General features: G+C 42.3%; 2 protein-coding genes across 4 annotated transcripts in view; one reads left to right on the top strand and one right to left on the bottom strand.

The window, feature by feature from the left end:
* LCT (lactase) overlaps nt 1-7,663 on the top strand; it is a 20,156-nt gene extending 12,493 nt beyond the window's left edge. Inside the window, exons 11-17 of the mRNA XM_074596059.1 lie at nt 734-932; nt 1,651-1,853; nt 2,236-2,345; nt 4,149-4,283; nt 5,332-5,555; nt 6,474-6,710; nt 7,455-7,663. Coding sequence (XP_074452160.1) covers nt 734-932; nt 1,651-1,853; nt 2,236-2,345; nt 4,149-4,283; nt 5,332-5,555; nt 6,474-6,710; nt 7,455-7,663 — 1,317 coding nt within the window. The remainder of the gene's footprint in view (nt 1-733; nt 933-1,650; nt 1,854-2,235; nt 2,346-4,148; nt 4,284-5,331; nt 5,556-6,473; nt 6,711-7,454) is intronic.
* On the bottom strand, nt 628-25,026 carry UBXN4 (UBX domain protein 4). 3 transcript variants are annotated; one of them, XR_012588505.1, is made up of 14 exons: nt 24,865-25,026; nt 18,115-18,217; nt 17,219-17,247; nt 16,267-16,385; nt 15,513-15,681; nt 14,956-15,058; nt 13,325-13,379; nt 13,036-13,200; nt 12,120-12,247; nt 10,987-11,089; nt 10,511-10,642; nt 9,936-10,144; nt 6,449-6,877; nt 628-5,416 (listed from the first exon to the last, which is right to left on the bottom strand). XR_012588505.1 is itself a non-coding variant. In XM_074596062.1 (13 exons), exons 1-13 carry the CDS (start codon nt 24,944-24,946, stop codon nt 6,868-6,870), a joined length of 1,407 nt encoding a protein of 468 aa, XP_074452163.1. In that variant the 5' UTR covers nt 24,947-25,026; the 3' UTR covers nt 5,497-6,867. The 3 variants fall into 3 exon arrangements, 2 of the variants coding, with proteins under 2 accessions (XP_074452163.1, XP_074452162.1); XM_074596062.1 differs by lacking the exon at nt 628-5,416 and having other exon boundaries at nt 5,497-6,877; XM_074596061.1 differs by lacking the exons at nt 628-5,416; nt 6,449-6,877 and adding an exon at nt 8,561-9,194.

Here is a 25,026-nt window from a genome sequence, read left to right as displayed (position 1 = left end):
TCTTTTCCCAGGAGTCAGAAAGCTCCACTGATCAGCATGGTTTGTCACATATAATGGACAGTGACCTCACCACTGCATCACTCAGCTCTTTCAGCACTGTTGAGTGAATCTGACCTGTCCCCATAGGCTTGGACGCACATAGCTGTTTTCTGTATCTGCCTGTAGCTTCCCCACTGCTGGCTGTCCCTGTGCTCCCCAGACCACGTGGTACACGCAGGGACTGCGCATGGCTGCACCAAACGCTGCATACATGCGCATGCACACCATACAGGGGGCAAGCCAGGAGCATCTATGTAAGCATCGGAACACGCCTGAGCAAACTTGTGCCTTTGAGGCATTGCTCTAGACCGGTCCAATGGAGGTACCGGCCTGACCAGGTGTTCTATTGAACTGTATTTCACCTGAGAGCCAGTGCAGGTGCAGCAGTTCTTCACTGACGAGTCCTTGCTGTCACAAGGTTGTTGTGGTTTTTGGTAAAAGCTTCATCTTCACATTAGGCAGTCCCTAGAGTTTGAGTCATTTCCCCATGCCCTAAAGAAACTGAAACACTGGCAAAAAGGTTTTTTTTTTAAGTGCATGAGTGAGCGCTACAAAATCAAACACCATTAGGAACAGGTAGCTGCAGATCAAAGCACAGTTTATTTATGTTCATAAATGAGGCTGGGTTACTGTCCTTATTTCCAAAAGTAAGAGTGACTGGTTGAGTCCTTTCTCTTGCTGTCTTTCCACACAGGTAACCCTCTATCACTGGGACCTCCCACAGGCGCTGCAGAATGTCGGTGGGTGGGAGAATGACACTATAGTTCAGAGGTTTAAGGAATATGCTGAGCTCCTTTTCCAGAGACTGGGAGATAAAGTGAAATTTTGGATAACCCTCAACGAACCCTACAACACTGCATATTGTGGCTATGGCGTTGGCACATCTGCTCCGGGTAAGACTGCTGGGCGTAACCTCAGAGCCTTCACAGCACTCAGGGCACAACTGTTTCACGTGGCAGCAGAGTAGATGCTAGGGGCTTGCAAAGGTAGGGCAAGTGGTGTGGCGGGAGTAAATGGGGTTTGGACTGCTGTGGTGTGGTGAACAGGTCCTTCTTTCACTTTGCCTGTCCCCTCCAAGACCCATCCTCCTTCTTCCACTCCTCCAATCCACCCCTGCTCTACAACCTCCAGATTATACTTGCTGGCTGGAGCAGACCCCATTTCCAGGCCAGCTCCAGGGACTGTGGAGAAGGGATAGGGCTGGAGGAGGGCCAAGCTCAGCGGAAGGGCAGAGGCAGGGGAAGGGGAGGGGTGGGAGTTGCCCTGAACACACAGCTTGCTGCTCTCCATCCTGGCAGCAGCAGCAGCCTGTTGCCGGGGCTGGCAGCCCCACACGGGCAGAGAGCTGAGCCAGCTCGTGTCCCACCGTGGGGGAGGACGGGGCGGTGCAGGGTCCTGCACAGCCTGCCCACTGCAGCTGCGACTTCAGCTGTCCCTGCTGAAGCAGCCACCTCAGCCCAGGGCTGGGCCCAAGAGCACCAGCTGCTGCACATTTCTTCATTTACTGGGGGGCAGTTCTGGGTGTCCTGGGTGTTGTGTTAACCTGGAAAACAGCCGGTAAGAAAGCTGGGAACTGCTGCTCCATCACCTGTGCTGTCACTGTCTCTGCAGGCATCTCCATTCGGCCAGGGCGAGCCCCCTACGTGGTGGGGCACAACTTAATAAAGGCCCACGCAGAAGCCTGGCACCTCTACAATGAGACCTACCGGGCAAAACAAGGAGGATTAATCTCTATCACCATCAACTCCGACTGGGCAGAACCAAGGAACCCACACAACCAGGAGGACGTTGAAGCTGCCAGACGGTACTTGCAGGTACAGAGACACCCTGTCACAGCTCTCCCTGCTGCTCCCGGGTTTGTTCATAGTGTGTCCCCCCCGTCTCTGGGTGCTGGAGATGCCCAGAACCCAGGTCAGCATCTCACTGAAAGACAATGATGAGCCAGAGGTATCGCTGCAAGGAAACGTATCACCCTCTTCTGGTAGCTGATCAAGTATGCAACAGAAATGAGACAAAATAGGGTTGCAGTGACAAAAGCTTATTAAATTTAATGCCATTATATGGGCATCCCTGCGTATCTCCTGTGCCTCTTCATATAAATTCAGGTACCACCTATAAAGCAGCACGTGAAGGAGATATGTTTAAATCCCTTGTTTTGATACATAATTTATCATTCTCCCTTACTTCCTGGCTTAGTTTCTTCTAGGTTGGTTTGCTCATCCCATTTTCAAAAATGGCGATTATAATGAAGTAATGAAAAAGAGGATTCGGGAACGCAGTCTGGCTCAGGGTCTCGAGCAGTCCCGGTAAGAGCCCAGGCACATGTCTGCTTTTGTTCTACTTGCTGTGCTGAAACATGCTTTTCTGATGGAAGTGCTAAATTTCACTGATTGTGTTGCAATGTTAGCGTAAAAATCTTACTGTATTCTCACAGAAAAACTCTAGTGGACGTTTTGCCTGTTCCCTGTCTTTACCTGCCTTGCAAACTAAATTTACTAATATATCTTCGGGGTAATAAGTTGGCAGCTCAGATTGATACAGTAAATGCTCTGCATTAGACACAGTGCTTTACCTAACGACCATGGTAAATATGTTTTAACTTTTTTTAAAACTATGTACTGAACTCGAGCACTGAGAACTCATTGGGCCCTTTGAATTACATTTCTTATTTTCCATTCCCATTAATTGTTCTTATTGTGGCAGCAGTGCTCCCTCTCGAATGTTTTTTCTTTTCTCTCCCTTTCTAGGCATATATAAGGAAAGCTCTTTTTTTCCCTCTTCCCTTTAATAGCAATTAATGGGATATATTAGATCTGGGGCTAGTCCTGATCATTTCTCTCTGAAAATGTGAAAACCCGCTTGATTTGAAATGAGGTGGAAGAGTCGGGACTCGGCAGCAAAGACAGGGCTCTTCAAGATTTGCGTTGTGCTTTTATATGTGCCTAAAACACTTGCATTCTTAGGCACTTTTTTTTGGAGACATTATTTCTTCTCTGGTGGTTGCTGCCATTAAGACAGCAAAGTCACTGTGTGTTGCTTTATGAGATAACGTGCCCAAGCATCTCAGTCTGGGGAAGAAGTCTCCTGTCCTCAATCTAAGCCTGCAAACTCTCAAGCATCTCCCAATTGCCAGGAGCGCTGGCTGCATTTTCAGCAGGGGCTGCCCAGGGACCTAGTTTGCAGGAGGATTTTCTCCCTCTTTTGGCTAAAAGAGACCTGAAACCTCGGTGGTCACCTTGGTGATCCAGCTGAGGAGCAGAGCAGGTCCTCGAGTCACCATTCGAGCAGTGCCTCACATTCACCTTCTAGTTTCTTTTTTCATGTTCTAGAGCTTGTTTGCACCCAACAAGTCTTATAAGCACTGTCCTGGCGCATGCTTGTAGCCACTTACAGCCTTGCTTCAAAGCCGCTTGCCCCACGTGAACACTCTTATGAACAAACACTTGAGGAAAAAGGGGTTGCTTAGTGCAGTTAGAGGTTGTTGAGCTGCATTTTCCATTTATACATCTGTTAGCTATCTTCCTTCCCCTTTCCCTTGGGCTTTTAGACACCTCAATGTTCTATTCCACAAGCTGCAGCAGTGAAGGCAGACCCTGTGCAAATTTAACCCTTTGGGATCCCAACACTGGGAAGAAAGCCATGTCTAAAGGGAAGAAGGTCACGTATCAATTCTACAGATGCTCTTGGGGCAAAAGAGTTTCTGATGTCTCTGACTAGAAGTACTTTTGAGCTCAAGCACAGCAAGATAAAACATACAGAACAACTGGTAAATAACCCCCATGTCTTTAGCTCTGTTTCCTGCTCCAGAACAAGCGTTACTTAAGGGTCGGTGGACCCAAGAGCCTGGCAGCAGCTCTGCGCTGACGTGGGGTTTCTGCCACTAACTTCTTGTCTGACCACGAGCAGGGCCTCTAGCCACCAGGTGTCTCTTTCCTGGTCAGTGGAAGGTCTGTTGCTCTCTGGGAGAACGTTAGATCAGGCAGCATAAACTGCGTGTTCTAACAAGAGCTCAGTTTAGCTTATACAATGTGACTGGGGAGCAGAAGACGGGGAAATCCTGAAAAGACATTTTGAGGGGTTTATGCTTTTTTTTCTGTTTTCTATTGCAGACTTCCAGAATTTACTGAAAGCGAAAAGCAAAGAATTAAAGGCACATATGACTACTTTGGTCTAAATCATTATACTACAGTTTTAACGTACAACGTGAACTATCCTGCTGGTGTTCTCTCATATGACTCCGACAGGTAAGAGATGAATGTAAACTACCGGTCAAGTGAAATACGTGCACCTGGAGCCCGGGCAATGCAAACTGACAGCAAATAAGACCACGAGACAAATATTTTAAGCTGTTATAGTCAACAAGAGGGAAAATATCCCCAAATAGTATCTGTGATGATATTTTCACAGAAGTCCAGAACAGCCCCTTCTTTTTACAGACCTGATGATAAACATGAATGTTTAAAACAAAACAAAGAAAATTAGGGGATCTACTAAAGGAAGGAGTCTGCACTTGTGAGTCTCCCAATGGTTTGGGATCAGCTGTAAACAGTATTTATCGTATTTCCTGCCGCCAGTCTGCAGTTTGAACTGCCAGATTATCCTGGTTTATGGATACTGCTCTGCTTTCTGTTAAACAGTTGTTAGTTCCCTCACCACATCGCGGTAAATGTAAGTTCAGAGCCTAAATAGCTAAATCACTTCATGGTTAAGTATGCAGAAGTCAAGACTTTTATTTAGATAACAATTTCTTTCCCCAGCTTCAAAAGGTAGACAGTAGGAGCTTACGGTTTTTCTGATGAGAATTAAGGTAACGGGGGGACCACACACCGGGGTGAACATTGGCTGTCTTCTGAAACGTTTCCACAGACAATATATAACATTATTGTAACGTCCCTTTGCTGCTGCATCCCAGACCCTGTGGTTCAGCCCAGCAGAAGGACACCGGGCTCAGTCCCGGATGTAGGTGTAAACGGCAATTTTGTGTGCTCAAGCGCTGCTTTATACATGGAACGGTACAAATGGTGTCAAAGGACAAAGATTAGGAGCCAACACGACATCTTAAGCCACAGCTGATTTAAGCAGAATCCAATCGTAAAGCAAAGTGTGAGAAGTGTTTTCTAGAGGTTTGTGAGCGCCAGCACCACCTCCGCCCCCTGCGCCTTCCCCAGCCTGCCACAACCTCACCTCTGGTTCAGTTTCCCACAGAGCTCGGCACCGCGTTTCCCAGCCCAGTGGCAATGAGTTGCCAGGCGCTTGGGACTGGCCCCTTGACCAGCGTGTCCTCCTCCGCAGGGGTGTAGCTTCAGTAAGCGACCGCAGCTGGCTGAACTCCGGTTCCTTGTGGCTAAAGGTGACACCCTTTGGTTTCCGAAAGCTCCTGAGATGGATAAAGGAAGAGTACAACGACCCTCCTATTTATGTGACTGAAAACGGGGTCTCAGAAAGGGGAGCCTTAGACTTCAATGACACTTGGCGAACGCATTACTACCGGAGCTACATTAACGAAGCACTGAAAGGTAAGAATGACTATTTAAATCTCATCATCCAAATCTCTAGAGAGCAGCAGTGTCTTGCCACAAGACTGACGTGTATAAAACAAGTTGTGAAGAGCTGCAAGACAACTGCCCTCACACTTGCAATTTACACGTGCGCAGGGGTTTATTCTGCGTCCATTTCTGTGAGCCTCTGGGGTTAGCAGAAACTGCCCACGGACAGTCACCACGCTGCAGGGCGAGGGCATCTGAAGGAAGAACAAACCCTGGGTTTAGGAGGGTAACTGTCCCTGTATAGCTGCCTCTGGCAAGAGAAGGCACTACTGCTTGATGAGTAGCTATTTTGACTTCTAGTTTGACTTCTGCTGTGTCTAAAAACTGCATCTTTAAAAAAAAAACCAACCAACTAACCAAAAGAAACCCCAACCAAACCCCAAACTGGTTTCAATTACAGCAATGGTCAAGCAACATGGGGGAAGGGCTTTTTCAGTTTGCTTCTCTGATGTCCTGGGAGCTGCTGGCCAGATGGTCCAAAAGTGCTTGTTTACTGCCTTTCAGCAGCGAGGCCCAACAAGCGCTTGTTTAAGCAACAGTTGCGTGTTAATGGCTTTTCTTCTCTGTTCCTAACCCCTTGTTTATTGGGCAAAAGCTTTGATTTTTGAGGCAGAGAAGAGCAGCCTTCAGTCCCGGCAGGCTGACTGAGCTACCCGGGCTGCTCGTTAGCTGTAACGTGGCAGCTGAACTACCTCAAAGCAACTGAGCTAAGGCAACACACGGGGGAGGTGGGAATGGGGACAGTGAAACCGATGAGGCAATAACCTCACTGCACCCAGCACCCTGCCGCTGCATCCTGGAGCACCTTCATGCCACTGCTGGCCTAGTGGTGACACCTCCTTGTCACCCAGCTGCAAACTAACCTGTCTGCTCTGGTCCTGGTAACAGCCGTTGTGCTTGACGGCGTCGACTTGCGAGGCTACACCGCGTGGACGCTGATGGACAACTTCGAGTGGGCAATGGGCTTCGACGAAAGGTTCGGGTTATATCACGTGAATTTCACAGACCCCAACTTGCCGCGGCGCCCCAAGGCCTCTGCCAGGTTTTACTCGCAGATCATAAACTGCAACGGGTTTCCAGACCCAGCAACGGGCCCACATCCCTGTCTGGAACCGGAGCCTGAAGGTAAGCGATGCAGCAGAAATCCTGCTCGTGTCTGTATCTGATTCTAATCCCAAAAGATTTCCGTCACTCATAGTCTTTAAGGACACCACCATTTTCTGCAATATTCTTTTTAAGGGCTCCAGCAGCACACATCGGTCTTCGTTAAGACTGAAGCCATTCAGTCGCTTCTGCACGCAAAACCCAAACAAGGACTAAATTTTGTGCGATAGCACCTCAATACATGCCCATCTCCAAAATGCAGCAAAAAAGTTATTCTGTTCTACTTTTCTCTGATGAACAGAACTGCCTAAGATGTTTTCCAAAGCACACACATTCAGCATTACCACATCATTTTTTCTGAACAGTTTTTAATACTTTATATGAATCTGTGTTTTGGGTAAGCCTTTGGAAATATTCTTTTGTCATTTACATTCTCTGAACTAGAGGAGTACATTGAACAGCAACCAGTGTTAGGGCGGGGTTTTTAAATAATCATTTTTATCATCTTTTTGGGCTGACCACAGCTGCCAGAGACGACTCACCACTCCTGGAGTCTCGGGAGTTACACTACGAGCCTCAGTTGTGCTTTTAGTCTGAGCTAGAATTGTGTAAATCACCGATCCCAAAGAATTCCAGCTACCGCCAGCATACTGCAAAGCCATGTGGAAAGCTTGTAGAGGCAGGAGGCAGCAGTGCACCTGTGTCCATGGAAGGGCTGAGCCCAGGCTGTGTACTAATCATTTCTTATTGTTTTCCCAGGGACAGTGACACCCACAGACACGGCCCCAGAACCAGCCGACAGCGTACGCTTTTTGGGATTGGAGTTAACATCACAAAATGCAGAAATAGCGCTATACGTGCTTTTTGCTCTTTCTGCAGTTGGAGTGTTGGGCTTGGCTCTTCTTGCATTTAAATATGGAAAATTATCCAAAAGATCCCGTAAACAATCACCCACAGAACTTCATAAACTGTAAAGTTTCCACTTGCTTAAGTTTTTTTTTGTTTTGGTTTTTTTATTAAAAAAGCCTATAGCACCAGGAAGAGAAACCTGCTTGTATTACTGCAACTGTGTGTCTTGCCTTAGAGATGGCTCCTCATCATTTTGTTCAAAATACTTTAATACTGAACTTTAAAATACAAAAGCAATTTTCTTTTCTATGATAACTTTCTCTTTTCTCCCCAGGCATTATTAATGTGATTTCTTAAAGACAAAAGTACAATTGCTTGTTCCTATCTGCATAGGGATTCTGAACTGGAACGTTCATCTGTTCTCACTTCACCATCTCCCCCTGGATGTTGCAGGTCTCTGAGGGAGCTCCCCTGCTTCTTAGTGCTTCTGAGATAAGTTAGTGTCTGTACTGGTGAAAACGGGGCTAGGAGAATGTACTGTTCTAGTGCAGCTACTGTACAGACTGTCCCCCCAACTTTATTTCATGTATTTTTTTGAATTATGTATCATAAATTATAAAAAAAATAAAATGGAAGTTGCCCTAGTACTATGCCTTCACATTTGAACAGAGTGTGACACTTAATTAAATGTCTCTAACACTGAGATGCACAGTTGGTACAGTGCGGGGGGAAGGCTACGACCCTTCTTCCTCCAAAGGAAATTCTTTCAGGTTCCTGTGCTGCAGCCCACTGCTAACAACATTTCCATTTTATCTGATAAGGACCCATCTTCTTTCTTCCTGTACCATCATTGCCTGGACCCAAAACACTATTTCAGATCTGAATATGAAAAAGGCCCAAGTGAGGTCACTTAAACTGAAATAAAAAGTTTGTCCGCTATATTTTAAGTTTCAATATATGACCCTAACTGCTTGCTTCTTTGGGACACAAGTACTTCAGAGGAACTTTACGAGAGAAGATAGTTATGTTTTCTGGAAAATAGTTTATTGAGTGCTTGGGGAATTAAAAACTACAAGGTTTTGCTTGCAGTTGCAGAAGCAAGAAAAAAGTTAAACATAAATTAGTTACCTGATTTGCTACTTATAGTGCTTCTGAAACCCTCATTTTAATCAGTCATTGCCTACCATGACCTTTATATTAATATATCTGGCCCTTAAATTTATATAGCAGAATATTTATAGATTAAAAAGTGCCTTCCTATGGCAGTAGGGTAATGATTATGAAAGCTGACGGAGATTTTCAGTCTTTTTAACACTTTGCTTCTAGGCCTCAGCCACACCCACTTGATTTTTCTGACTTCGGTGACTTTATTCCATACTCCACTGCAGGAAAAGAATTAAGTAATTCAGTCAGTGTAAAATAAGCCCCACTTGTCCAGAAGCTTTAGTTGACTTAGATCACATAAGAAAAAAAAAAAAAAGAAAGCGCCAGACAGTGATTACTGCAGTTACTCAAAACTACATTTGTTGTGTAGAATTTCCGTTCCAAGTATTGTTTTCATCTTCTCCATCATCTTGAGTCCTCAGTCTATATATTTTGCCTTCTTTTTTGAAGTCTTCCCCCCGCTTTTCCACTACTCGTTTCCTGACTGCTTGCCTAGGGTACAAATGACAGCGAGGTTTGACAGTTTCCCCAGTCATAATTACACAAGAGAAGCAAATGCAATAAATGCAAATCATGCATCCTTCCTTCTCTTATCCCCAATAATAGTTTTCTTCATCAGCCCTTTGTTTCCTTGGGAAGCAACACCCAGCTGAAAAATTGTCATTTAGCAGTCAGACAAACTGCCAGAGTCTCACTTGCCCTGGAAAGCCCCTGTTATGGCTGCTTCACGTGAAACGGCCCAGCGGCTCTCCGGGACAGCAGAGCTCTCATCCTCTTGGCAACACAAAGCCTTACCCATCAAAATCAGACTGCAGTTGCTTGGGTTTCTTGTACAACCACACCGTAACAGTTTGACAACTAATTTTCCAAATGTTTATCTTCCAAACAGTATCAAGCGAAGCCCACAGTTGTAGTTACAGCTCAATTCCCTATTCATAAATGACTGCGAGACAATGCTTTTGCTACTCTAACTGGAAACTGAAGCAAACAGTAAGGATCTTGCTTAATCACAGGCATAAAAAACAAGAAATCCTCATCAGAAATCCTAGTCAGAGCTGCCATGCAGTTTACCAGCCACCAGGCTGTCCCTTTTAAGCAGATGGAAGGGTGGTGGCCAGAAACTGCAAAGAGAAGGCAGCAGTTAAGAGCCAGATGAAGTACAGTTCCCTACTACACGGTGAAAACAATTCACAAGCAGTTTGAAAAATAGCTGCCTTGATGAGTTTTGATTACCTGCTTTGCTCCACGCTGCTAGACGCTGAAGGATTTGAATGGTCTTGCTGATGACCTGATCTCATAGTAGACTGGGAGGGGGGTGGACTTGTGAACAGGAAGTTGCTAATAAATCTCCAAACTGCTAAGAGGGGATAAAGTATTGTGCCCAAGAACTTCCACAGATCACTGCCTGAAGCCTGAACAACAGAAGTAGCAGGTCTTCCCGCCTGGACATAAAGCAAAGCAAACTGGTCAGGCTGGTCATACATAAAGCAAACTGGTCAGACATTAAAGTCGCGCTCTTGTAGACAGAGTATTTCATCCATAATTTAGAAGCAGCTCAGGAGACAGAAGCGAACTCCTTTGGTTACACATTGGACAAATATCTATACCACCGTTTATCTGCTTCAGAAAAAGCCCTCCTCCAAATCACTCCTGACAAAAATTAAAGTAATTTTGCCATCTGTCTTAGACACAGAAAAGACCAAAATTCAAGCCAAATATTATCATGGCTGACTAATAGCAGATATCCAGCTACAGTACTGCCGTTTGCAAGGAAACGAAAAGCAAACAAACAGCAACCCAACACCTACCGGCAGCAACACCACCGAAGCACTGGGTGCTAACTCTAGTTCCAGTAATTTCTTTCCATAATCTTCTTTGGTAAACTCCCTTCTGGGAAACATTGTTGCCAGTGAAAAATTGCCATAAGCATTACCAACCGTCTGGGAAAATATAGAGAAAACATGTTATTTGTAACTCTTCCCTTTCAAACAACTGCAGATTTGTCAGTTAAGTATACCTTGCCGCATTGACCCAAGATTTCTGTATCAAGCTATCAATCACATTCACATAGAGAAATTAAGGTTTTTCATATCCTACTATCTCTAACTAATGATATGCTGCAGTAATACAGAGGCAGCTGGTGGCACTGGAAAAGGCTGCTACCAAAACCCCCTTCAAATAAACAAAAAAGGAAAGCAGTTGATGACAATTCCACCACGATCAACAACTAGTTGATGCTACACCAAGTTGTAATCAGCATGTAGGAAAGGAACCACCAATTTACCTGTGCAGCAAACTGCCTTGCTTCTTCCAGTCGTGCTTCAGATGGGAACTGGTTAGTAAAGGAAGATCCATCTGGGAGGCGGAACTGAATCCTGGCTATTGCACTGCAGGACATGTAACAGGGTCAGTCAGAACATGAACAGACACAGACAAACGCTCCTGGGCATTTAGCTTGGCAGTATTGAAATGTGGAAGAGCAGAACAGTCATCCTACTTATGGTAGTGCAGATGGCTTATAAGTTTGGATCCACAGCTTCTAACTACCTGCTCATATCTCACAACGCATCTCCTCTGGTTTTTAATCAGAGTCCAAGACCCATCATCATTCAAACCAGACACTGCAATCATGCAGAAATGAATAGATGAATGAAAGATAACCCATATTTCTTTTGTGTAGCCTGTATTACATTTGCTCTTTTTTCAAGAAGTTGTATTACGAGGGCACAGACATCTAAGCTGGCTTGGCAAGTAATTCTATATTCAACTAGCTACGGCCCAGCATTACTGCTCGAGCTTCAACACCAGCACAGGCTGCTACGCCCGTACTTGACCTCTCTCAGGTACAGCGCTAGACTTGCTGTGGCTCCGTAACTCCACGTAAGGTCTGTACAGGTTAGAATATGTCTCAGAACAGCAGTGTTGGGCTGAGCAGGAGACAGCTCTGACACGGACAGCTGATGAGCTGAATCCAAGCTAATTGCATGCACAAACAGCTGGGCCAGCACCACACTCCTCAGTGCAGTTCTGACATTGTCTAGTCATTCTGCCTAGTCATTATCTATCACATTCTCACCTTATCTAGTTCCCCACCTAGCCCCGTTACAGCTGGTATTTAAATCAAAGATCAGATATATAAAAGCTTTTTCTAACTAAAATAACACACAAAGAAAGGTGGTTAGCGTTTCATAATCAGGAATGTCAAAAGGATGAAAGTTACCAGAGAACATAATATTCATGTAAATAGCTACAAATAAATAATATAAAAGAAAGACATCTTTTTATGCCACTATTTAAACAGTTCAACATGGCATCAATTAATAGATTATGATGTACACTAAATCTCTTAAAAATTTATGTGAAGTTTCTGTACCTTTCTCCACAAGAATATAAATTCCTTTTTCTACAGGAACTCACCTTCGCTCCTTTTGAGATGCTTCTTTTCTGGCCTCTATTTCAGCCTGTTTAGCCTGAAGAGCTGCAGCTTTTGCAGCTTCTGCTTCTTCTTTCGATTTTGCAAAGCGAGCTGCTCTCTCAGCACGATCCTGTGAAAGGACCAAACACAAACCTTAATTTATACCATAAATTGTAGCTTAATATTCATTAAATCAGAGGCCTATGATCTGTACTCAGTACCCGACAAGGAGAAAAGACAGTAGTGATGCAAAGAATTATTCACTGCCAAACTGCACAATCTCGTGTCATTAGCCAAGACGACACTTTTCAGTGATTCACTTCATGCAAATAGTTGTTAATACATGATCTTCCCATGCAAGTTTAACACTCCAGTAAAGATAAAGGGAAAAATCTTATGACAAGTTACACGATTACAGTACTAAGTGTTCTAGGCCAAAACCTGACAATGAGGAGGGATTGTTACGAACTGTTTATATATCCATATATGTACACATATATATATACACACACAAACTTAGAACATAATCCTCACAACCAGTTTGAGATCAGTGTTCTTCTGCGTATTCCACAATTAGATATCCCCTTGATTCCATTCCAGAACTATGCTTAAATTGCAATTATTTTTATGTTTAAATGATAATTCTCCACTGGACTCAAGCAATGTGATAGAAAAGTTGGTATGTTCATTCAGATAGAAAAGATCATTAATGTGAAAGGAAAAGCTTAATTTTATACATGGGAGATGCTATATAAACCCCAAACACATTAATTGTTACAATACAAGGTCACAGGATTCCAAACAGGAAAATTTACAATCTTTTGAAGTTTCACGGAACAAGAAAACGTATCTTTTTAGTGCACCAGTGGTCCTTGTGAGAGAGAAGCAGCAAACAATCTTCCAAAATGAAAAATTTACCATTGCAATCTGTTGTCTTATACGCTCTCTAGCAGCCTTCTCTTCTGCCTTTTCTCTGTTCCTTTCCTCTAACATACGTTTTGTCAATTCTTCTTCCTGTCGTCTTTTGTACTCCAACATTTCTTTACCAGTTTTTCTCCGTTCAATTTCTTTCTTAATTTCTTTCTGAATAAACAACAGAGACATAAAAATTGGATCACAAAATTGCCTTGGACAAGAGAAGGAATTACGCATTTATACAAATAAGGGTATAAAAAAAATTGCAAGCAGTTTTACATCTTCGTGTTACCTGTTCTTCTTCCTTCCTCTTCTCTTCTCGTCTTTCTTCAAGCTTTTTTGTTATTCTAAATTTAAGAATAAAGTGAAAAGTCTTTAAATTGCAGTATCTGCAATTTTCATAAAGCATTTGCAAACACAGAAGAACTGAACGCATGAAAATGAACTGTAAGACAGTGCTAATACCCAGTCTAACAGTAATGATTCATTCACATGCGGGTGTACTATCCATAAAAAGATGAGGTGGTGATTCACCACCTAGTTTTCAACTTTTAATGGAGTTCTAACATATTCCGTCTGTCCTCTTCCACTCAGTAAATGAAGAATCTTACATGTTCTTACTGTTAAACCAACTTCTAAAGACATACAGTAAGCAAATACTATTTATGATCTGTGGTAACAGAAACACTAAATCTCAATCCCTTCTTAGCTATTTAAGCCATCTGGTTTCTTCTGCACATTGCTTCCTAAAATGGAATGCAAATAATATATTGCGCTGACATAGATGCACATACACCTCTCTCATCTACCCAGAAAGGTGCCTTAGAATAAGGACTGACTCAAAAAACGCATAGTAATTTACAATATATTTTAAGTCTGTGGAAAAGGCAGGCATGACCAAACAACATGAGAAGTCAGATAATCAGAAAAATTTTGTTTGTATCATAGCTGGTTTGCTTCTTTAAAAAGAAACTGGTAATTACTGCAGAGCTTTGCCTCTTTTTTCCACTGAAAGAAATGCTGTAGATACATGCAAATATGGCCTAATTTAATGCACATTTTAGAAAGGAACTTTGGTATTTATATTAAAATACTGACTGTGTTTTCTTATCAGTGGTAAGTAAAAAGTTATACTTATTATCCAACAACTTTGGAAGAAAACTGAAATTAAACATGAAAAAGTTTTAAAACATATTTTAGCAGTGTAAATAATCCTATTTACTAAGTATGTGTTACTGGTTTTAGATAAGATATCACAAATAGTATCAGCTTTACAGATGCTAAAAACAAGTTTATACACAAAAACTTGCATTTAAAAACAATCAATTTAATGAATGAACGATGTATTGAACCAGATGTTTCTGGTCACCATACTTTAAAATACTAGAACTAGCATTGCTCATCAGACCTCATTACTCTTCACTGATCAAAACAAGAGTCTCAGAATAGAATTCCTGTGGCATTTTCAATATGCCTAGACTACAAACAGTCATCAAATAGACAAGAAAAAGAAATAAGATGGCATCTCTGTACAAAAACTATGTTAGCACTTTATTACCCCAGTATCAAGTGCTTTCAGTTCAATGTTTTAACGCCTTCAAAATTTTTGCAGCAAACAAATTGTCTGTATTCAACTTACTTCAAAGCAAGGAGAACATTTTTAGTTTTCCAGATTACCCTTTTCTTTCAGACTACATGAAAAATAACATTAATTTAAAGACTGGTTTCGTATCAACCCTAGTATTGTCACAGACATCTAAACAAAAATAAGACCGCAGAAATGTTTGCCAGATTATAACAGAATAAGCACCAAATACCTTGTAATTAAGCCTGTTTGTTCAAAAAAACTGACCCCCAAACCAACTGAACTGCCTCCTGGGAAACAAATACAACACATTAGGAAGTCTGCAAAAGACGACTTACCTTTCTACTTTGAGTGTAAGATCATTCACAGGCCGAGCAGCACTCGCTTGCTCATCTGAAGAATTAGTTGCTTCCTGGCTTGCTTGACCTGAATTTGCTCCATCTTCAAGTGATTTATGAGAAAGTAATGCATATGAGAAAAATAAAAGGTATATTTCTTATCACGAAAAAATATCATGCTCATTGTTAGCCATAATTTGCAGCAACTAGGATACCTCAAGGAGATACCAGGTTCTGCTATTTAGACACCTCCCCCCCCTTCCCCAATTTGGTTTCAGATTACTGACCCAGAGAAACGTTTTAAGTTGAATCCTACTTCAAGACAGCATACACAATTTTTAGTGTATTATAAGCCATAGATTTCTCATTCATTAAAACTGAGCAGAATGACAAGTTATTCTTCCCTCTAGACTTGCAAGAAGCATTCTGGGATATCCAAGTTTTTCCTCAACAAGTCCACTCAATATATTGCCTTTTATGTACCATCATATAACAATTTAAGAAACGGAAAACTACTTCAAAAGCAAATTAGCTAGCATTTGTGTAAAAATACTAACCATTACCAACAGAAGGTCTTATTGTCTCAGACATAACAGACTCAGGAGACTCACAAAACTCTACTGCTCTGGATTGTGTATTTTCTGAAGCACCATCAGATTGAGAAGAGGGACAGGGAGCAGATGACTGACTTCCATTTTCCAAAGGCTGCCCTTTTACTCTGTGCATCTAAGAAATTGGGGAGGGGGGAAATGAGATTATGAAACTTTGAATATTTTCTACAGGCTCACAGGTCAAGACTAAACTATTTTTGGAGAATCAGCCCTATTTAAAATATAAAACTAAAATTATCACATATTGTTGAGTATGATGCAGTCATTTCATATTTTTTCCTAATTTTAGTCTTACACTTGGAATCAAAGTGATAAAACTATCTACATTTATGTTATGTTCCATAGCATAATTTTATAAATCCACATTATGAAACAATATTACAAAACCACATATGAACTGAAAGAGTAATCGGTATTTCAGTTTAGAGTTCTTGACATATTTCTTCAATACCGTAGGTGTTACACACATGATCTAGAACAATCTGTGAAACAAAAAAATACCGTACCACTTCTGCACTGTGCTTTCAAGCCTCTTCAATTTGTGTAATGAACTTAAGTTTGCAGATTCTGTTGTTGGAAGGATACAGAACCAGTAATTCCTACCTCCCCAAGGCACATGCTAAGCGCCAGGGACATGTCCTGTCTTAAGCATGTGGTATCCGACTCAACCTGAGATATCCAGTCTGTTAGCAAGCATTACCTGTTTAACTTTATGGATTCTGGTAACGAGCTCTTCAACAGAAATGCTGCCAGCAATAACTTCCAAAGGGATTCCATTGTCTCCTATAAAAAAACTGGATGGAACGCACACTACAGGATCTGCACAGCAACAGTTAAGGGTAACAAATGACAAAAGTTTATGAAGTAATTTTAAAAGGAAAAGCAGAAGTCCCTCCTACAGAAGCTTCTAGTCCAATACTCTATCTCCATCTGGCCATCAGTAGTCAGTAGATGCTAACAAAAATGCTGGAAAACATTACATATAACCGATTAGCATTTCTTCTTTTCTTTGAAATAGTTTAAGCCAAAATATTTGTCTCCAGCACACACATACCTGACAACCGATTATGCTTTGACTTGAAAGATTTTGTTTTACTGTGAGACAACACGTTATGTACACAACAATGAATTCTTTACAGCATCAAGAAAACCGAAGCTACCAAATTCCATTTCCTGGCATCATACAGAATTCCTGAGCTACATGCAGCCACCTACTTAAGGCAGGCAGACGTTTACCTAACTTCATACCTGTCTACCTGATAGAACCCAGTCCCCTACACATTCTTCCTCCTCTGTAACTCTGAACTCCTGCTAATAATTTAAAGCATTGTTTGCTTGCTTTCTAATACTGATTAGTAATACCAATGGGTTATTTTGTTTACATAAGCTTTGGATAATTTTCTGTTTGGAGAATTAAATAGGATTAACATTAAAAAAACCCCAAACAACTCGTTCACTTTCTCTAAGAATTGACAGTAAGTTGAACACATAGATGGTATCTTTTAACTACATAGTTTATTACTTATTTTTGTGCCGTAAGAAGTGTATTTAATAATCTTGCTTGTAAATATTTGTCTTAAGAACAGTATTAACATGTAAAGAAAAATTATCTGTAATCATAATGTAGCATCTAAACTGAACTCAAAGGATACAAATTTGAGAAAACTGCAGGCATGCTTCACTGTTTAAAAAGAAAAGATTAATTTAGGAGGAGCAATCACTTTGCAACAACTTCAGATTAAGTCTTTCATCATAAAAATAACTGTCCTACTACCACACCCAAAACTATTTAAATACTTGAGAGAAAGCTAAAGGCAAATTTGCATGGCATCTTCTCATTAACATTTTGCGTAAGTGTTGATTGACATGGTGACAATCCTTGGTTATCACAGTTGACTACATAAGATTTAGGGAAACAGTACCAAGAAGCAATTCACGGAAAAGACGTCTAGTCTATTGAATGCAAGTAATATAGTAAGTCTAATAAAACGTCTATAGAGCATTTCAAAATAATGCTGTTTTGGGAAATGTCAATGCACTTCCTGCACATGGACTGGAACGCTTAAACATAACATAAAGAGCTGAGTAATTTACCCAAGAACTTCAATGCTTCTCTATTCTATGTGTTACAATAGAGACAAACACGTTTTCTCTAGGGCTTTACAGATTTTTATCTTTCTGAATTCATGAAAGTTTTAAAATTTATTACGTAACTTGGCAAATCAAGAACTGCCTCAAGAGTACTTGCATTTTGATTCCAGCTTTTTTACATAACTTTTGTGTCTCTTCCTGTTGAAAAAAAGACAGCCTCAAGCATTCCTTTACTAGTACTGAAATATGCAATGAATAGTCTGCAGAACACAACAGTAAATTTTGAAATTTGGAATTTTCTCAGGCTCTAGCGGCTTCAGGAATACTGAATTAACTTATGTTCTGGAACCTTATATTTAGGCTACCTCCAAATCAGGGTGAGGACTTCAAAAGCCTCTTACTCTCATCATCATCAATGAAATATTGTGTAAGAGACAGAACTAAAATAGAATCAAACCTTTTGGTGTCAATTTTGATAGCAACAAAACCATCTGAGGCAGCTTCAGTCACCTTCTCATCTTCCCACCTTGCAGCCATCTCAGCAGATTGTTCATCCTCACCTGCAAGATATAGCACATGCATGAAGCCAAACCCATCACAAACTACTGTCTCTGGTCAACTTTGCTTCAACTGCTTGAAATCACCTTCGAAAGACACTCTCACAATTATTTTCAAGTCAGTTTATCATTCTTTTGGATAGTCTGGAGACAATTCACTCCATCTGATTCGCTTTGCTAACATGCCAAAAACCTAATATACAAAAAATCCTCCCAAGCCAGCAAGTGCATAGCTTTTGCAGTCATTCAATTGCATGGTGAGCTGGTCCAAGGGAGCAGAAGGGACTGGACCACACAGAGGAACCGGAGGTCATGGCAAGTCTGAAGATTGGCTAGATTGCATCATCTAATTGCACAACTAGCAATGGACTTCATTTTCATATTACAGTGTGTATGCTTATGCTTTAGTATTTTGCTTCAATATACTCATAGCATGCAAGGAAATCCCACAGCACAGAGGGAACCATTGCTTCTCCCTGACACTAAGCTTGACATGTTAACATGCTAAAACTATCTGCTGCTTACCCCTCATTATAAATTTAATTACATATTGGTACACCAGCTGCTAATAGGTAAAACTGTATTTTCCACTCCTTGTAAGTATGTAATTCAGCAGACAATGTTTCACAGTTTGATGTTGTTAAAAAAAACAAACCAAACAAAACAACAAAAACAAACCAAGAAACATTTATTTGCAGGATTATTTGTAACTTGGTTTTGTACTCCAGTTGCTGACATAAACAGTAGCAGCAGGAGGGGAGGAAAAGGAGTGAGGAGCACAGAAGAACAAGAGTAACAATAGAAGAGGAGCTACTTAAGTAAGGGAAACTGAAAAGATGCTCTAGGGACACAGATTCAGAAGTGTTATTTTAATCAAATGAAACACATTGACCATACTTTTATCTTCCAAAGCACTAGTTTAGTGAGGATGAGAGTTAATAAATAGATTCCAACTAATATTAACCACCTTTCAAGAAGTAAATTGGCCTGCAACCATTTGTTTATCTTCAATCTGCATTACTTCCTAGCAGCTTGGAATTGTCTGTACTCTTGATGAAGAATTTGAGTCACAAGTATAGAAGTATAGTAGTCCATTATTCAATGACAACAACAAACCATTTGTTTGCGCCAGTTGCCATTTCATGCAGCATTTTTCACTTGTTAAAGATCAGGAGTTATACATGGAGTCCCCTGGTGGAGCACTGCCGTCTTAAGGCCATGATCGTGTGGCCACAATTCTTCTCGTAGACACATGTATCAAAAATACACCTATTTTGGAAAAGTGTTTTCCAACCACACGTATTGATTTTTCCCTGGAAGTATTGGGGCAAGTAAGAAAGCATTCATGTCTGTTACTATTATCCTACAGAAGCAAGTACACGTTTAGGATATTTTATGCAGGAACCTTTTCTCTTCCTTCAAGTGCAGTGCTTCCAACTGCGGGTAATGGGTGCAGCTGTTCTGCCAAGGGTGGCTTAGCCTCCTCCTCCTCCTCCCCCATTTCCAAATGCTCAGAGGTCGGCAGCTGCTTCACCACACACTTTTTCAGAAGGACATGTGCTCATCCGATTAGGCTACTAAAAATATCTAAATACTTGCCTAACACTAACTTTTCCATATAAACAACTGCTGTACAAAAAGAATGCTGAAAGACACACACAGGTCAGAGAGTGTTCACAGTACAGTCCCTGAGATGGGACCCATGAATGAGAATGCTGGTAACTCACATTTTATAAAGCTCTGTGCCATGAAGCACAGTTTAATATTGCGACAACGCACAGAATAGTTGCTTATTCTCTTATGTCTTTTTGTTTTGATAACCCTTTCTCATTTAGCAGTTAAGGTTCATTTTTTTTGTAGTAGTAATTCTATCCTGAAGTGAAAACTGCCAGGTCACAGGAAAAGCATCAAAAAAGTCAAGAGGTCAAGCCGAACACAACTTGACATAATTCATAATTCTGCTAAACACTGAGCTATCACAACTGCCTGGGAATTCCAATTCCCAAGACCCTCAGATTTCTTATGTTTCTCAAACAAAAGCATCGCTTTATTTCACTTAGCAGAAAGACCTGTACACAATTCGCAGTCACTCTTGCTCATCTGGTCACGTAAATTAGATACCTAGGGATATCTAGGGAAAAGGTATCCATCATTTCTGAAGTGATTCAGATAACTGGAAGAGACTCTTTCTGCAATGATTTATTTCCTGTACAAGGAACTTATTCAAAACCATCACAAGTTGCCAAAGGACTTTTATTCCCCTGTTCCTCAGTCATCAGGGAAAAGTGTTTTCCTTTCAGGAGGAGACAGACAAGCCCAGCTGACTTCTCAGTGTCCAACATTTTGTAACTACTCAGTAAGAGTAAGGATTGCCCATTCTGGAATGACAGAAAGCCAGGACATTAAGCTCTTCACCTCCTCCTCCTTTGCGTCATTTCACATATTTAACTTGAAAAGTGCTTTGATACAGCTTGGCTACAAATTACTAACAAATAGCTTGTTCACTGCAAACTTACTTGTTGATCAGTGCTTTGTAAAAAAAAAATACATCTAAAAATAAAGTTATGAACAGAGGAAGAAGTGTTTCTACAAATGTTACTAAAAAGAAACACAAACATTTTAGCTTGAAGTTTTTTCTTTTCTCCTTTACTTCTGAAAAGCACTTTTTTATGAGTGGTCTGATATTTTCCACGATCAGAACATGTCTAACTTGTGGAAAGAATAACGTTAAAAACCTCAATCAGAACACAGGAAGTACCTGAGGGGGGTTTCATATCAAATGAACAATTAACTTTAGATTAGTAACTCAAATAATGAGAGGAGTTTTTTAACTCTGCAGGCTGGAAAATCATCTACACAACAGCTACCATCAAGATACCAGAAACATTCGCCAGAGCTGTTTCAGTATCAGGAATATTTCTTCCCTGTGCAGCAGCAGAACCTACTAGCAATTATTTGATGCCACAAAGTAACTTGTCTGGTCCCCAAACACAACTTCCTTGCTTTGTGTGTACAGAAGCCTCTAATCTAACACCTCACCTTAATATTTAAAATCAGTCTTGTAAGGCAGACACGTGTCACCTAATGCTCCCTGGAGAGTATGGAGCAACCCCTTTTACTGCAACTTCCCATGAATTCAACAGGATCTTTAATATGCTTACACAACTGCATCACCAGAATATGCCATGAACGTTTTGAAAAACTGAACTAAAAAAATGTTACGATTATAGCTGCAAACAAAAATATTAAAGAAAAAAACTGGTTGAACAACATGTAATCACAGCCACAAATACCACCTCATTGTTAAGATAAATAGCCACATTATTCCTTGCTTTACTGGAAAATATTCAGGAATCAGAAAGAATAATCCAGTTCTTCCTTTTCTAGTGCCTGTTTAGAGAAGTGCAGTGAAGAGGAAGAGATGGACAGACAGATGGTAGCAGAAACCAAACAGAGATGGACCTAGCAGAATTCAGTAATTTTTGTCAAGTCTGTATCTAATAGCTATTCTTCACAGTGGCCACCCTAGAACTACAGTTAATTTATATTTTCTGTTTCTCTCATCAATTTTTTCCCTTTATTAATTATTTTTCCCCATATACATTATTGGACGAAGTGCACAAAACAAAACAGAAACACTGAACACTTCTGGAAGAATGTTTTCCTGCTCAGAACGCCGCTTTCAAATGCTTGCCTCCAGTGCCTACGGGTAGGCGCAAAGTCAAAGACTCAAAGCCACCATCACCGCCAATGGAGTGGTTTTAAACAGGGATCTACCCATACAACAAACCCAATCACTGCTAGCATAAAACCAGACTATTATTTCAGCACTTGGCATCCTTCAAACACACCTGCTTCCACACATGGCAGGAAAGTATGTTCTTGGGCTTCCCGATTCCCTTTCCCAGCAGGTGTAACAAAACTGCTTCGCAATCTGCCCCACCACAGGTCAGCTGCCCTGATCGTACTGTTCTAGGGTAGACCACAACTCAGCAGAGCTCTCCAACTCTTTCATTTTGGAGATATGGCCACCTGAAGTAACACTCTCCCTTTTTCAGGGCTCGTAAGAACAAAACAAAACAAATCCTTACAGCATACTACAACATAAAAACTAGGTGACATTCCTGCAATCATAAATTTATCTCTGCTATTTATATCTACATATCCGTATACCCACCTAATCTACATTAGCATCTAAAAGAAAAGGCTTGTTTTGTGTACAATTTTAATTTCACAAAAAATATTGGAAATAAGTTACAATGTGCACTCTCAACCCCTGATACATATGTATCAAGTTCAAAATACTCATAGGTACCGAATTATATTAAAAAAAAATAAAATCTTTGTGGTGGGTTAACTTTGGCTGGACGCCTGGTGCCCACCAAAGCCGCTCTATCACTCACCCTTCTCAAGCGGACAGGGGAGAGAAAATAACACCAGAAGTCTTGTGGGTCAAGATAAGGACAAGAAGACATCACTCACCAATTACCGTTATGGGCAAAACAGGCTCGACTTGGGGAAAAACAAATAATTTAAATTTATTGCCAATCCAAAGTCAGAGTAGCATCATGAGAAATAAGAACAAATCTTAGAACACCTTCCTCCCACCATAACTTTCTTCACAACTGTAACTTTATTCCTAATTTCTCCACCTCCTTCCCCCAAGCAGCACTGGGGGACAAGGAATGGTGGTTGCTGTCATTTCATCACACATTGTCTCTGCTGCTCCTTCCTCCTCAGTGGGAGGACTCCTCACACTTTTGCCCTGCTGCAGTGTGGGGTCCCCCCCACAGGAGACAGTCCTCCACAAACTTCTCTAGTGTCAGTCCTTCCTATGGGCTGCAGTAGTTCTTCTGCATGGGTCCCTTCCATGCGGTCACAAGTCCTGCTAGCAAACCTGCTCCAGCCAGGGATATCCGTCTTGGAGCTGTCTGGCATTGCCTGTATCAGACATAGGGGAAGCTTCCAGCAGCTTCTCACAGAAGCCACCTCTGTAGCTTGCCACATAAGCCCAAAATAGAGCATCTGAAACATCGAAGAAATTTAGTAGAGAACTCTTAACCTTGAGTAGGGAGTTGGAGGGAACATCAGCCTTTACACAAGTCACAGCACATGTTTCACAGGTGAAGATGTCAAGTGTTGCATGACACCTCTGTCGGGAAGTTTCTTGTTGTTTTACCACCTGGCTTTCCATTTAATTTTATTCAACACACTACGATCATCTCATTATTAACTATGAAGGCACAGAGCTATCAGGTAGGAGCTGTAGGTAAACACACTAAAGTATGTTTATTAAAAAAAAATACAAAATTGCAGTGGTTCAAGGCTTCCACATCACGGCACCCACCTGCCATGATGATTCATGGGCTTTAAAATGCTGCCTTAAAGCCTGCATACACTGCCCCATCCCCTCCTCCAACACAGCATGTTGTGGGCTGGGAAGATCTCAATTTCTAGCAGTCAGCTTGACAGCCAGTAGGAAATGCTGTTCTCCAAGTATAAGGAGAGTTGTGTCAACAAAGGAACTTAACTGCACTTTACTTTTCTGTCCACATCCCCTTTGTGAGTGAACTTCTCCTTGAAGCTAAGCAAATCCCATGGTTCAGTAATTCTTAAGGGAACAACGCTAGTCACACGTTTAGTGTGCTTGTTTTCCCATGAGGCATCTGAAAAACTTCAAGCCACAAGCACTTAAGGCAATATTAAAAACAAAAGAAACAACACACGCATAAAAACACGAGAAGAAAGTCCATCTAATGTCCTCCTTTCCCCTTTACCCATTCTCATTTTTCCAGACAGAAAGGCAACACACAATGTGCGTTTCTATAGGTTTCACGGAATCACGGAATCTTCAGAGTTGGAAGGGACCTCCAGAGATCATCTAGTCCAACTCCCCTACTAGAGCAGGATTACCTAAAGCACATCCCTCAGGGCTGCATCCAGGCGTGTCTTGAAAATCTCCAGAGTAGGGGACTCCACAACCTCCCTGGGCAGCCTGTTGTTTGTTCAATTACCATTCAGTTACAGAACAAACAGTACAGGGAACTTGAAAAACAAAGGACAGTGTACACAAACAGCTAGGACACTTACAGCAGTAAGCCTGAATGCAGGCTTATGAGAGGATATAACGAAGGGAAAAACAAAACATGGAAGCAGCTAATTTTGCTGCCCCTGAGCGGTGCGCAGAACCCCGACATCCCGCAGACAGGGCACGGCCAGGCGCTGGGAGTCTCCGCAGCCCCGCACGGCCGGGCCGGGAGTGGGACTGACACAGCAGAAATCCCGGCACGGCGGGAGGTGGAGGCGGGGAACCAACAGCTGGCCGAGGCGCTGCGGAGCCTGCGGCGAGCTCCACCCGGGGGCGAGGGAAGGCGCGGCGCCGGCTGACAGGGCCGCGGGCAGGCCGGGCCCACCATGAGGGGGAAGCACGCCACGGGGCGGGCCACTACGCCCCGCTCCAGCGCCGCCGCACCCCGGGGACGTCCTGAGAAGCCTGAGGGACGGCCCGGCCGTCCAGAAGCCTGCCTCAGCAGCGGCGGCGGCTCCAGGCCCCGCGGCCGCAAGCGCTGTGTCAGTGCGGGGGCGGGCAGGCCCCGGCACCCGGCACCGCCCCCCCTTCCTCCTCCTCACCGCCCCGTTCCGGGCCGTACCTGACACGAACACGACAAAGACCGAACTCCGCTGCTTAGCGGCAGCGATGGCAGCCGGGATAGAGCCGCCGAACCACATCATGATGCCGCGGGCCCCGGCCGCTGCCAGCCGCCGCCAGGCGCCTGCGCCGCCGCCTCACGCCCCCTCCAACGGCGGGCCCC

Source organism: Larus michahellis, chromosome 7 (genome assembly GCF_964199755.1).
Source record: "Larus michahellis chromosome 7, bLarMic1.1, whole genome shotgun sequence".
NCBI classification, from domain to species: domain Eukaryota; kingdom Metazoa; phylum Chordata; class Aves; order Charadriiformes; family Laridae; genus Larus; species Larus michahellis.
Note: the sequence above shows the minus strand (reverse complement) of the source record. Positions and strands in the feature narration are given on the sequence as shown.

What these genes read in the sequence shown, in the direction of transcription:
- UBXN4 (XM_074596061.1), bottom strand. Translation starts at nt 24,946, where the DNA reads ATGATGTGGTTCGGCGGCTCTATCCCGGCTGCCATCGCTGCCGCTAAG. An exon ending in CTTTGTCGTGTTCGTGTCAG is followed by an intron (nt 18,218 to 24,864) that starts GTACGGCCCGGA and finishes TATATCTTGCAG; the next exon opens with GTGAGGATGAACAATCTGCT. An exon ending in AGCAGCGTGGAGCAAAGCAG is followed by an intron (nt 9,195 to 9,935) that starts GTAATCAAAACT and finishes TTTGTACCCTAG; the next exon opens with GCAAGCAGTCAGGAAACGAG.